General features: G+C 38.2%; 2 protein-coding genes across 2 annotated transcripts in view; one reads left to right on the forward strand and one right to left on the reverse strand.

Annotated features, from left to right (window-relative positions):
- The window catches only part of LOC144206256 (transcription regulator protein BACH2-like), a 48,272-nt gene that overhangs the window by 33,095 nt on the left and 819 nt on the right, over window positions 1–14,358 (forward strand). The window contains exon 5 of the mRNA XM_077731107.1: window positions 1–14,358. This exon is cut by the window's right edge and continues 819 nt beyond it. Coding sequence (XP_077587233.1) covers window positions 1–429 — 429 coding nt within the window. The 3' untranslated portion in view covers window positions 430–14,358.
- The window catches only part of gja10a (gap junction protein alpha 10 a), a 15,766-nt gene continuing 15,678 nt past the window's right edge, over window positions 14,271–14,358 (reverse strand). The window contains exon 3 of the mRNA XM_077731108.1: window positions 14,271–14,358. This exon is cut by the window's right edge and continues 1,206 nt beyond it. The gene's annotated coding sequence lies outside the window, so the exon portion shown is untranslated.

Below are 14,358 nucleotides of genomic sequence, written 5' to 3' on the forward strand. Positions count from 1 at the left end.
GTCTGTGAGAAAGAAAAACTGCTGAGTGAACGTAACCAACTTAAGGTTTGTATGTCTGAGCTGTGGCAGAACCTCTCCTTCCTCTCCCAGCAAGTCTGCAGAGATGCGCAGGAGAGCCATTCTCCTCCTGTCTCCACCAGTATTGACCTCACAACCAACCAGCCCTCATCGGGTGCTGATGAGGCTTCATACAACCCAAAGTCCCATCAAAGAAATAAAGTTGTAAGTGTCTCAGAGGTCAGTCCTGTTTCAGGGGAGTTGACAAAGGGGCATCCACACGTGGAAGCTTGTTGTCAGGGTAATCCAAAAAGCCCATTCGTGTTTGCATCAACTGAGGATTTATTCTGTCCTGCTGTAACTGTGGATTTCTGTCAGGAAATGATTAATAAATGCACAACAGAGGAACATAAGAGACATGACAGTCCTTAAAATCAGCAGTAAATGTTCTCTTTGCAACCTGCCTCTCATTTAAGGTATTAAAATGTAATATTTATTAAAGATGTTTTTGAATGGACAGCGAAATTGTCCTCTCAGCAATACATTTCACAGGTATTTTCCGGACTTGTTTGAAAAATGTTGGCAGCTCTCAATTTCATTATATTCTTCATCTTGACTCTTTCTTCCTGTCAGCTCTCCTCCCTCCTACGTGCATCGCGGGAGGATAAACTCAGGAATTTCTAAGAATGTTCACCCAAGTCCTTTGTAACACATTTAACATACATATTATCTTTTCACAGTGATATAATAGCAATTATTGCATCTCCATTTTAGAAAACACACTGCCAAACCTCAAACTCCAATGTTTCACGAATTAGCCACCTGTATTTCTATTGGGCTCAGAATGCTCAACTAAACTCACACAGCCACATCAATATGAAGAAAATTGCCAAGAGTGTAAACCAAACATGTAAACAGGAGGACAAAGCATTTAGGTTTCCTATCTATTATATCCTATTCTTGTTACAAGAAAACAAACTCATTTCTAGAAAAGGCAGTTTTGTTTATATGAGTGGAAAATAAATTCATATTTAGGCATGGATGAAGAGTGTGTAGCACGTCCGCTTTACATTTCTCATCTGGAGGGTTTAATAATTCCGGGTGGATTCCGACCTTCCTACGTTGCGTGTGCATGTTGTCCCCGTACAGGCAGGGGTTTTCTCTTCGTACTCAGTTTTCCTTACCTACCAAAAAATGATTGAACACTCTTAAGTTGTCTGTAGGTAGGATAGTGTGCTTCCTATTGTTTGTTGGGATATGCTCCAGTATCCCCTTTCTGTTTTCATTCCTTTAATCATCTTCCATACCACTCCTCATCGAAAGGGTTGCAGGGATTGCTGGAGCCTAACCCAGCTGCCTCAGGGCAAAAGGCAGACTACACCTTAGACTGGTCGTCAGTCACTCGTAGAGCACACAGAGAGACAAACGACTATCCGCACTCCCAATCATACCACCACCAGTGGGAATCAAGTTCGTGCTTGCACGCACCGAAGTCAGGCGAGTGAACCCCTACACTACGAGGCGCCAACTGCTTAGATAAAGAATCAATTCATAAATTATTAATTTTGTTTTAAACTGGGGTTTTCAAAGTCTGAAACACTTCTTGGTTGAGTTACAAAAGTATTCTTTGTTTTTATGTTTATTTCTTTTATATAAATACAAAAAAGCCGATGCTTTATTTTATAGGTCTTTCCATGTTACTGGTCACCAACAATTTTAGTGTTGGCAGGTGCGTTGAGAGCCTTCTATTGACAGTGTGATCTTTTACAAAGAGTTCAGGCGCCAAAACTTCTAATCAATTAAGTCTGATGCAGACGACACGTTTTTTTTTCTTCACATTGTTAGATTGCATGACATTGTATCATGATGTCAAAGTGTAGTTTGGAATGGATAGTTTGTCACACTACAAGAAGAGAGCCTGCTTAATCATCATGTACTGCCGCGAAGAGTGCGGTGCGACAGCAGCTGATGCTGTCGGTAGGCGAGACAACTGTCAATCAGTAATGGCAACATAGGCACTTCGCATTATAATAGATTAGATGGGCATCTGCTCCGCTCTGCTCGCATCTACACATTCACTTTAAACAAGATTGGATATGGGGATTCACTGTTTCTTTCATTTGTGTGGGGTGCAGGAACACGTGTGTCACATGCTGCTGTCATCTGCATTCTCAGGGAGAAATAAAAATATGAAGGGGGTTTGAAGAGGACACACTGCTTATGCAGTTACAAATAGTTGTTGTGTCAGAACGTGTCACATTATGCGTCACAACAAGATAAAATTCTTAATTGCCAATCTGTAGATATGTCACACTACCCGAGGCCCCACTTCTCCAGCTCCATTGGACTTAAAATTAAATTCAATCGTTCATTCTGAGCCTATGTTTTAAATAGTGGCAGACAGCCATGTTGCGTTTCAGGTTGCTCAGTTGATTTTGACTTGAATGTTTGGTAGAACACCATAGAATTTGATGTATTGAAAGAGTAAATAGGGAATATTAAAAAAACCTTACTGTGGCAGTTAGAGAAACTCAAAATATATCGCACCCACAATTTTGGTGAATAAATAAGAGTTTATTCAGTTTAACTAAACCCGAGGGCATGTCAATTGGATATACATGTCCATGCTCCGTAAAAAATATTAAATTGTGGGAGAGCATACCAGTCCCGCACCAGTGAGTTGTTATATTCCCCACAAATGCATTGTGCATGGAAATATATACTGTGCAAAAAACACCTTTTTTCATTTTGCAATGTGAAATCACACTATAGCTTTCCTGTTCAGTCCCAGGAAATCTTATCATGCTAAATAATTTAATTGTGTTAAATGCCACGTGTTTTTATTACACTTAAGGCAGAAGTGGAACAATATTTCATTAGGAGTAATGGTGTCCATCTTGGTGGGTGGCCTTTCAGCCCTTGACTCATTTCACCATGGATAATGAGTTTCTTATCAGCTTCATCCAGTATCTTCACAGGCTCTCTAGCTTTTGTTCTGTGGTTGATTCGCATATTTAGGATCAAAACATGTTCAAGTCTAAGACACAATACTTTTATCCTTCTAGCACAGACATGGGCAAACTACGGCCACATCCGGGCCGCAATGCATTTTAATCCAGTCCGCCGACGTTGTCCAAATATTGTTTATTTTTTATTTTTTCCCCAAGATGGCGCTGTCACGCGGAAGCGTGTATTACAGCCCCTCTCTTTTTTTAAATTACATTTTAATATTTCTTAATACATTCCTTTTTACTTTACTTTGTAATTTATACTTTTTACTTTAATGATGAGTGATGAGTATGTTAATACTTTAGTCCTTTTTTTCTGTCTATGTTTCATATGTACTGTTAACCGATGCAGTTTTTTAAATGTATCGTATCATGTGCTGACCCGGCCCATCTGTCAAATTTTTAAAGTCAATGTGGCCCCTGGGCCGAAAAGTTTGACCATCCCTGTTCTAGCATCTAGGAATGGATCTGATGAAGAAATATCTAATATATATATATATAATATATAAGTAGGATTTTCACTATGATTACTACACATGTTTTCGTGCCTATAAAAACAACACGTACAATTATCAACCAGCGTATTTATTAAGTATTAGTTATAGGCAAATAAAAAGACTAATGTAGTAATATCTATATATAATCTATAAATGAAAAACACTTGTAAATACTGTGATCACACTGAAAATACTCTTATCTTTGATTCAATTAATAATAATAGTAATTCAAGAAACATTGGATCATTGATGGATTATTCAGGAGGCGCCGTATGGGAGCCTTTCTGCAGGAGCTTCTTTATGCGAGGTGTTTTAAGTACACCGTGAACATGGCGTCCACCATTTCCTTACTTGTACAAATATGCTTTGGTACGAGGACATGACACTGTCAAGATGCTTGCCAAATTCGACCACTCTAACCATTTTGTTATCAATCTCCTGAACCCGTTCTAGCAAACAGCAAACCACCTTCTTCATTCTCATCCTTGTCGATGTTCCCTGCCTCTTCTTTCACACTTCTGTGTTGATGACGTCCATTCGTCATGCCATATTCACTTAACTACACGGTTAATCCCTCATGCTGTTTTTTTTTTTGTTATTTTCTGTAGGTACCACAAGCTTAGTGTCCTTGGAAATTGTGGCTGAGCTCTGCATGTTTGCATCTTCTTTCTTGGCAAAATGCAATGTTCACATGGTTTGATTTTAAAATAATTAATTTGCAAATCAGGTGAAAAAATAGTTATTTAGTCAATACCAAAATTTCATCTCAATACTTTGTTATGTACCCTTTTTTGGCAATAATGGATCCCAAACGTTTTCTGTAACTCTTCACAAGCTTTTCACACACTGTTGCTGGTATTTTGGCCCATTCATTCTTGCAGATCTCTAGAGCAGTGATGTTTTGGGGCTGTCTTTGGGTGACACGGAACTTCAACTCCCTCCACAGATTTTCTATGAGGTTGAGATCGAAGATTGCCTAGGCCACTCCAGGACCTTGAAATGCTTCTTACGAAGCCACACCTTTGTTGCCCTGGCTGTAGGTTTGGGATCATTGTCATGTTGAAAGGCCCCGCACCGTCTCATCTTCAATGTCTTTGCTGATGGGTGGAGATTTTCACTCAAAACCTCTCGATACATGGACCTTTCATTGTTTTCTTTACACAGATCAGCCGTCCTGGTCCCTTTGCAGAAAAACAGCCCCAAAGCATGATGTTTCTACCCCCATGCTTCACAGTGGTTATGGTGTTCTTCGGATGCAATTCAGTATTCTTTCCTCCAAACACGGGAACCTGTTTCTCCCAAAAAGTTATATTTTGGTTTCATCTGACCGTAACACATTCTTCCAGTCCTCTTCTGGATCATCCAAACGCTCTCTTGCGAAGCGCAGGTGGCCCTGGATAAGTACTGGTTTCACAGGGGGACACGTCTGGAAGTGCAGAATTTGAGTGCCTGGCGGCGGATTGTGTTACTGATAGTAGCCTTTGTTACTGTTGTCCCAGCTGTCTGTAGCTCATTCACTAGGTCCCCCTGTGTGTTTCTGAGTTTTTTTCCTCACCATTCTTGTGATCATTTTGACCCTGTGAGGTGAGATCTTGCATGGAGCCCCAGATCAAGAAGATTATAAGTGGTCTTGAATGTCTTCCGTTTTCTAATAATTGCGCCCAGAGTTGATTTCTTTACACCAAGCGTTTTACTTATTGCAGATTCAGTCTTCCCAGCCCGGTCGGTGCTGGTCTACAGTTTTGTCTCTGTTGTTCTTCGACGGCTCTTTGGTCTTGGCCATAGTGGAGTTATGAGTTTGAGAGACTGAGGTTGTGGACAGGGTTCTTTTATACCAATTATGTATATGTATATGTATATGTATATGTATATGTATATGTATACGTCGACGTAGACGTGTACAGGTACGTGTACGTGCACCTATACCTATTCGCATATGCATATATTCCCAAAAGAAAACTACATTTCCGAATAAATTATCTCTGTAACTGTGGCATTTAACATAATTGAATAATTCAATCAATAATCCTGCCTGACTGAAAACATGGTTTTATCTGATTTGCCTCTCGGCTTTGCTTTTAATATGTGCATTTCTTGTATCCCGTCATGCACTAAAACAACAAAGGGACGTCAATTAAACTACCAAAACTTAATGAGATGAAAAAAAAAAATTGAATTGAACACCTAATTAAGCCCCTCATACCACCCAATTGCTGTCCAATCAGGGATTAAATAAAAATGTCGTCACCCCAAACTAATTATTAATTAGCAGACCTATAGAGTCTAATGCCCTTTATGAAAGTATCAGTCATTTATGTATAAATTGCACTTAATCACAATGTCTCAAAGGGCTTCACATGACCACAGTTGAAAAAAAGAGAAGGCATTTCTTGATGAGGATAAGGTAAAATGAACTCTTATGTAAAGGATTTCCATCCAAACACATTTTGATGGATTCATATGGCTAATTGTTTTCCCGCCTTATATGTATGCCAGGACAATATAATTACAAAGCGCTTCCAAGCACTTACAAAGGTTTAGGCTGAGACTACACAAATGAATAATATTGGCACTTAAGTAACATCTTAACTCAAGCCCTAGGCCCCCAAATCAATTCAGTATCAAGGATCTAGATTTTATTCATTTCTACAATCCATCTTCCAAACTATTTTATTTGGTAAAATATCTCACAAAAGTAGCACACACACCACTTTAAAAAGAAAAAAAAAAGATTACATCAGTTCTTCGGACAAACCTGAAGATGACACTTTTCCACAAAGAAAATGAAAAATGAAAAAACGTTTTTTTACTCTAATATTCACAAACACTGGCTGCAAAAGTCAGTCCACCTTGAATAAAAATGCCTAAATGACCTAGTTTATGTTCATATTGCTTTTTAAGGAATAGTTTGGTTTTGACTAGTCAAATGTTATTCCCAAAGCATTGTCAGGTTCAATTGTTCAAAAATCAACATTTTTACACACTAATTAAACTATATCATATTCTCAAAATGTATTTAAAAATAAATGATCAAGACTAGCACAGATCCATAACTATTCAAATAGTAACTAATTATTTATATATATTTGCGGTCAGCGTTCTTAAGAGACCACAGTTCAGGTGCCAGCAAAGGTACGACCAAATGGAAAATTAGTATACCCATTGTATTTATCATAGAACATTGGAAGTGGGTTAAAGGAGTAAAAAAAAAGTTTTTACATATCAATTCAACTGCAGGCTGAAGCACTAAAACATGGCACCCCTGCCTCATGGAAAAGGAGACACCTCTATGTCTTGGGCTTCATTCACATAGTATCTACTGATGGAAAATATCTTATATTGAGGACCCTCAACCTACAGGCAAATCTGGCAATTGATAAGATAATAAATTTCCATCTGGAATTAAAACTAGGATTTATTTATTTAACTTGTGCACTTTTGGCGACACTGGCCAAGGCAACATCGTCAGCTAAAGCCTTGTTATGGTTCCCACGACGTTGACTAGGGCAGTCAGCCCACATGCTAGCAATCTAACACCCGTATATTTGACTGCATGTAAGTCCAAAAAATGACTCAACTCATTATCCACATGTATTGGTCCCTGGTAGTACGATTTCCTGCACAACACATGATAAAGATCCAGATGAAACAATTGAATTTCTTGGAAAAAACAAATAAAAACTGGCTGCCACAGTAATGAAACGAAATAGAAGAGCTCAGGTACGCAAAAACAATGACAACAACACCCCCCCCCCCCAAAAAAAAAAAAAAAAAAACAAGGAGATAGAGGCACTTCAAAAGATTGAAAGATACACTATAAAACCAGTTGGTTTAAAAATAAGACAATTTTGTCTAAGTGTAACCATATTACTCAGTGATAGATGAAACAACTTGGGTAAATTAAACCAAGAAAAATTGGGTTATACAACTAATTGGGGTCAGAATTCCCCAAGCATTATTAGTGGGTCTCTTTTTGACCCATTAATATATCCCAAATGTTTTTAAAGGGCATTAGAAGATATTTTTAACACACGGTCAAAGGTTTTTGGACTCCATTCAACTGAATAGTGAATTTCAAAACTTTTCATTGTGGGTGTACACAATTGCCAGGTGTTTATTCCCTTTAGTAAAACACTTCTGTGTGTCTGATGTTTGATAAATGCATTACATGATACTAAATCTTATGTTGCTTTTCATCTGCTACAACACTGTTGTAGCAGATGAAAACAATCCCGTTTGTATCAAATTTGATTCCTTTTGACACTTGAACAAGATATTGATTACGGATATTGTTGAGATAAACTGTATTTTAACTGACTCGCTCAAGAGTCAGAAAATATTTTAGAAAATTGTTATGTCATTCAATCATTTTTCTTAACCAAGAAGCTACACTTAGTCACTAATAGTAAATCAACAAATAATCAATTCAAATGACTTAGTGGGTAGCTAAAAATTGGAGTCGAAAGCATAACAGGTGGTGTTGCACAGTCACGCAACTCCTTGGGCTCCAGGAGTCTTTATTTTTATATATTTGCCTTCAAACCAAAAGTTGCCGTGCAATGTGAAATAATTGAAAAAAACAACTGAAGACATCATCATTGACAAGCAGACTATTTCCAGCCTCACAAAAAGAAATTATATAAATGTACCTAATGTAGCCATTTTTTTAAGATGGTTGAACTTAACCCATTTTAATCCAAGTTTAAAAGCTTTAGATTTTTGCAATGTTTTCATAACATTTACATAAAATGGGGTAATTCCTTGAAAAGAATTACATCCTGAGAGTGGGTTAAAATGTGTTAAGGGAATTATCAATATGGCTGCTGTTTATGCACAGGTATTTTAAGAAGCATTTATTTAAATTAAAGAAAAAAAACGACAGGGAGACTTTATTTGGATCTTTTAGTGGATTGGTTAGGTGTTGTCCAGCATCTCAAAATTGCTTATTTTGGCTGCGTTATAGTCTTTTTTTTCTTTCATGCTCTGTGTTAGCTCTTCCGCTAACCATGCTAAAAATAGCTGCTTGTTCCCTACTATCTTCTTCGTTTAATGAACGTTGGTCTGGAACTAGCGTTCACGTCGCATAAACTCCCCCGTTATTTGTGATGTTCAGGTTGTGAAATTGCCGTTCATAGTTCACAGACATTTTTTGACAATATTTAGTGTTATCGTTTTATCCCCCAGGGCTACTGTAAATATCCTTGAAGTCAGTTTTCAGCACTTTGGCCTCAATATCAACCACGCCACTTTCTTCAACTTTTATAATGCGCACATGACCTGTTTTTTTTATATTAGCTCGAGTGACCTACTCCATGTTAGCCTTAGTGTTGATTACTTTTGCTGTGACCAAGTTGTTGAACATCTAGCCTTCAAAGCGTTTCAATTATCGCTCCACTCAGGCCTCATATCCTACTCGCTTGGCTCCAGGGACATTTGAAACTGTCCTGATTTCTGTAACTAATTTGTCCATCTTAATGTCATGCTGAACGCTTTTCAAAAATTCAAAGTTCAGCCTTCTTTTATTTCCTTGCAAAATAAATTCTAACGTTTACAGACTTTTTGCAGGCTAGGTTAGGTTAACCTTTAGTCATCCCATATTCGAGAAATTCAGTTTGTAGCGGTAGCAACCACAGACACAGAAAGAGACCATATAGACCTCGATAACGCTGGAACCACACACAGGAAGCCCCCAGAAGGCTATCACCTTCTGGAGACTGAGGCTCAGATTGAAAATATGGAGAATCACTCTTCCAAGCTGATCTACACAGTCCCTCAGTAGTCTGGAGCTGGTCATCAGGACCGGTAGCCCTCCTGGCATTAATGGTTCAAAAATGTCCAGGACTAGAAGAAAGAAACTACCGTATTTACACATAAACTACACACTTTTGTCATGCAAAAAAATGATGACTGAATCAAGGTGACGGCTTATATGCGCATAAAAACACAACTCAAAAAAAACTAATTTGACGTGCCATGACACGATGATGTCACAACAAAATGGTGCTGTTGCATGCGCCGTGACGTCATGACGCAAGTGAATTTCGATACGGTCATTTATTTCAAAATAGAGAAGATAAACAGAAAAGGCTAAACAAAATTTATTTTGATGTCTATGAATGAAATTCATGAAAAAAACTTATCTTGATGAAATGCAAAAGGTTCACGTCACTAATCGCTCGGGGTACGGCCATCTTAGCAAAGTCGGGGCACAGCCGTCTACATTTTTTTCGCCAGATACAGTTAGGCTTTATTTTTAGATAAAACAAAATTCCACTTTGATTTTTTTCCCGTTTCATTTCTTGTTTGAAAGTGACAACTGTTGGAGTAATAACAACCATCGAAAAATTTAGATATTTTGACATTAGAAGCAATAGGGCTGCACAAACATCTTAAAACTGGTAAGAAAAATGTAATTTCTGTAATTAGAAAGCATCACATTTTCATTATGATTAACATATTTGTTTTTTGTAATTGAATAACTTGATCTTTTGCATTTCCAAAAACAGGGATATTAAGTTCCTTATGATATTGAACCTAATAATGTGTTTTTGATTCATACAGTATCTCAGAAATATCACGTGATGACTTTTCAAAAGACTCCCTTCAAAGTAACAGATTTGTACTCCTTATTAAAACTATGAATATGGTGGTGAAAATTCGGAATCAAGGGGCGGCTAATACGCGAGAAATTGTAAAATTCTAACATTTCAAGGCAACTTTCAGGGTGGGGCTTATACACGTGGGCGGCTTATATGCGAGTAAATACGGTAACCTAATAGAACAATGACTGCCTCGCCACCGGCTGCCACTTGAGCAGCGCCATCTTGGTTGCAGTAGCAAAAAAAGATATTGACACAGAAAAAGACAATTGTAGACCAAGATAAAACTGGAGTCACACACAGGAAGTCTACCCCAAGGTGGGATCTTCTGTAGACTGAGACTGAGGTCTACAATATGCAGAATCACTCTTCTTCTTTTGAAAAACAAATGCTTTAAGATCATTACCACTTGGCGCTTTTAATATCAAGTCAAGAGTGCCCATTCACGGCTGGATTTGGATCATTTTAGAATAATTCCTAGGCCAGACCAAATGATGAAAAGAAATCACTTATAATTTGGAAAATATGCATATTAAAGGAAAAAAAGGACAAATTAAATATACATCAAAAAACTTTTACAACAACAGCTTTTGTGCCATGTAGGACAAGTAATGGTAATTTTCTATAGCAAACTGAAAAAACACTTTTTTCATTAAAGTAAAGAATTAAGAACAAGAGGTAGAGGAGGGAGGTGTGGAAAATAGACTGGATAGGGGCTATCGAGGACCGAGCTTGGCCGCCCCTGCATTCTAGTCGGTACATTGTGCCACTGCTCGGACAGCTCTAAAGAGTCTGATCGAATGTTTTAAGGTTCAAAGCTGTAATTAAAGAAGCTGTGGATACTGACTAATGAAAGCACCTGCTTATCTTCCAGGCAGAATTAACTCTTACTTTACTTTTACTCCCTATAAATCTGATGGCATTCTTATTTGAAATTTCGGATAGATTTTCACAATACATTCCAACCAGCTTCATAATCATGCTTTTCTTCCTAAATGTGAACTTTATTTATTGGGGGTTTTGATAGGGGTTGGCGAAAAATGATATCGCTGTCTGGATGCTCTTTTAAAAAAAGTTGTTATAATTGAATGGAATTACTATTAAATGTTCAAATTTCATATGACATCATTTGAAGGCCCCTGACCTTAAACAAATTTTGAAAGATTTAGTAATAGCAAATCGCTGTCAAAGAAAGGCGTTCATCTAGACCAGGGGTGGGCAAACATTTTGGCCCGGGGGCCACATTGACTTTAAAAATTTGACAGACTGGCCGGGTCAGCACAAGATACAATACATATAAAAAACTGCATCTGTTAACAGTACATATGAAACATAAACAGGAAAAAAAGGACTAAAGTATTAACATACTCATCACTCATCATTAAAGTAAAAAGTATCAAGTACAATGTACAGTAAAGAGGAATATATTTAAAAATATTAAAATGTAATTTAAAAAAAGATAGAAGGGCTGTAAAACACAAAAAAACAAATAAGAGTGGACAGAGCTACTGCCACTGGCTTCCGCGTGACGGCGCCATCTTGGAGTAAAAAAAAAAAAAATTGGACAACATCGGCGGGCCGGATTAAAAAGCCTAACGGTCCGCAGTTTGCCCATGTCTGATCTAGACCCATAAGAATTAAATATCTTGATTTACTTGTCACACGTGTACTTAAAATGTAATATTCTCCTAATGATGGTGTGTTTCCACCAGAATTTTCCTGCACCACCTTAACCCTCCTAGGTATGGAGGTCACAGGTCGCTAATGGAATCATATTCCACTCTTTCATGATGACATTGCAGAGTTGGTGGGTGTTTGGAGACTTTACTCTCAACTGCCTTTGAGAAGCCCAAAAGATGCTCAATGGGGTTTAGGTCTGGAGAAATGCTTGGCCAGTCCTTCACTTTTATCCTCAGTTTCTTTAGAAAGAAAGGAGTCACCTTGGGGGATGGATAGAGTTATAATTTGTCACCAGTATGAGAGTGACAATGCCGCATTGTATACATCTGCTAACCAATCAGACCTGACACCTCATTACACTAACTCTTTGCATTACCCAGGGAAGGAAATGCTTAATTGGTCCTGATTCTAGACTAATTTTGAGATTTTCACTTGGGGTGTACTCAGCATTTTACATATTTGTTGCTCTGTTTTGAGTTATGTTGAAGATCCTATAAATGTCACTTCATTTTTTCATTCATCACCTTCAAAATAACTCAAAACACAGCAATGAATGTCTGAAATTCTGTGAACAAAATTGAGTAACACCCCAAGTGAAAATCTCAAAATGAGCCTAAATTCCGGTCCAAATAAGCATTTCCCCTCCCAGTGTATGTAGATGGCCAAGGCTATAAAAAAGATTGTCAACACCCTGGAATTGAGATGCAGTGTTGGTTAAGACTATACAGCGATTTAGGATGTCAAGTTCCACTCAAAACAGGCCTCGCAATGGTCGACCAAAGACTCCACTGAGTGTGTGCACTCCACATCCTATCCAGAGGTTGTATTTGGAAATGCAGATGTTTAGGAGGTTTGGGGATCAGACTGTCAGTGTTCAGATCATACAATTGGTCTGTGGCCTCTTCTTTAGAACAATGCACATGGAAGCCTGCAAGGGTTTGCTGAGGGCAAGAAAATTGAGGATATAGCTTACAGGAAACATGTCATATAGTCTAATAAAACCAAGAAAAAACTTGGTTCAGATGGTGTCAAGCATGTGTGGCAGCAATCAGGTAAAAGGTACAAAGAGAAGTGTGTCTTGGCTACAGTGAAGCATGGTAGCGGGGGCGTCATGGTCTGGAGCTGGATGAGTGTTGCTGGCCTGCAGGGTTCATTGAGAGAACAATCAATGACAACATGTACTGTGGCATAGTGAACCAGAGCACGGTCCCCTCCCTACGTAAACATTGAAGGTGATGCACTGGCCAAGCATGTCCATTCCGTCTATTCAGGAGCTGCGAGACATCCACGTGATCTGTGATATCATGGAAGAGTGGCAGAGAATTCCAGCAGCGACATGTAAACGTCTGGGGAACTCCACTCCTCAGAGGGTTAAGGTGGTGCTGGAAAATAATGATGACCACACAATGTTTTGACATTTTCGGGCCAATTTTGAGGTTTTCAATTGGGGTGTGCTCACGTTTGTTGGCAGCATTTCAGACATTCATTGCTCTGTTCTGAGTTATTTTAAAGATAAAATAAATGTCTATTCTCCAAGTTCTAAAGTAACTCATTTACGTTGTATCAAAGTGTCATTTAAATCATTTTATTCTCATTAAAATATATATTTAAAAACATTACAGACATGACAACCGCGTAATCACTTTAGTGAGATACGACAGATGACAACTTTATTACTACAGCAAATTGTTGTGTAGTAGCATTTAAATTTCTGAGATTAAGCATAACAAAATTAAATAAATTACACTTGAAGTATATCAATTTTGTGCTTAATAGTTGATACTTTGTCTTCACACAAAAAAAAATGTTCATAGGCCTTCTTTGATCTCATTGGTATTAGAGTTCATTCATTCATCTTCCATACCACACATCCTCAAAAGAGTTGCAGGGGTTGCTGGAGCTTTACCCAGTTGAGTTAGGGCGAAAGGGAGACTACACCCTAGATTGGTCACGAATCAGCTGTAGGGCACACAGTGAGATAAACGACCATACGCAATCACAATCATACCGTCACCAGCAAGAATCAAGCCCGCATCTGCCCGCACCAAAGTCAGCCGAGTGAGTCACTACACCACCAGGTGGCCCTGATATTATATTATCATTCCCTTTTTGTTAGAATATAACCAGTGAATTTATGCAATGCAATCAGGGATGTTCACAGTAACCACAGTGAAGAAGGTGTGCTCTATTATAATTAATTTAGGGAAGTTGAACATGGACATTTGGCCAATATTACCAGCAGCTCATCTAATGAGGGCACAGCGTCTGTGCCACGCTGGCTAAAACCTGAAATAATGCTCCATTCATGTAAATATTGTTCCATACTTTTCTTCACAGAGATGTCTTCATGACATGTAAGTGCAACACATTTAAAGGGAATAAGAGGTGGCATTTTGATTAGCACGAAACAGAATAGTGTTGGATTCAAACCCACAGCGGCCCCAAGCAGCACATTTTCTAAAAGACTTGCTTCTGCTAGTCATGAGCCCTTTTTTTCTTTGCATCTAGGTTTTAATTATTCTGAAAGTTTTATCGATTGTTTTTTTCTATAAAATAAAGAGTATATCAGCTTACTAA

Source organism: Stigmatopora nigra, chromosome 13 (genome assembly GCF_051989575.1).
Source record: "Stigmatopora nigra isolate UIUO_SnigA chromosome 13, RoL_Snig_1.1, whole genome shotgun sequence".
Lineage (NCBI taxonomy): Eukaryota > Metazoa > Chordata > Actinopteri > Syngnathiformes > Syngnathidae > Stigmatopora > Stigmatopora nigra.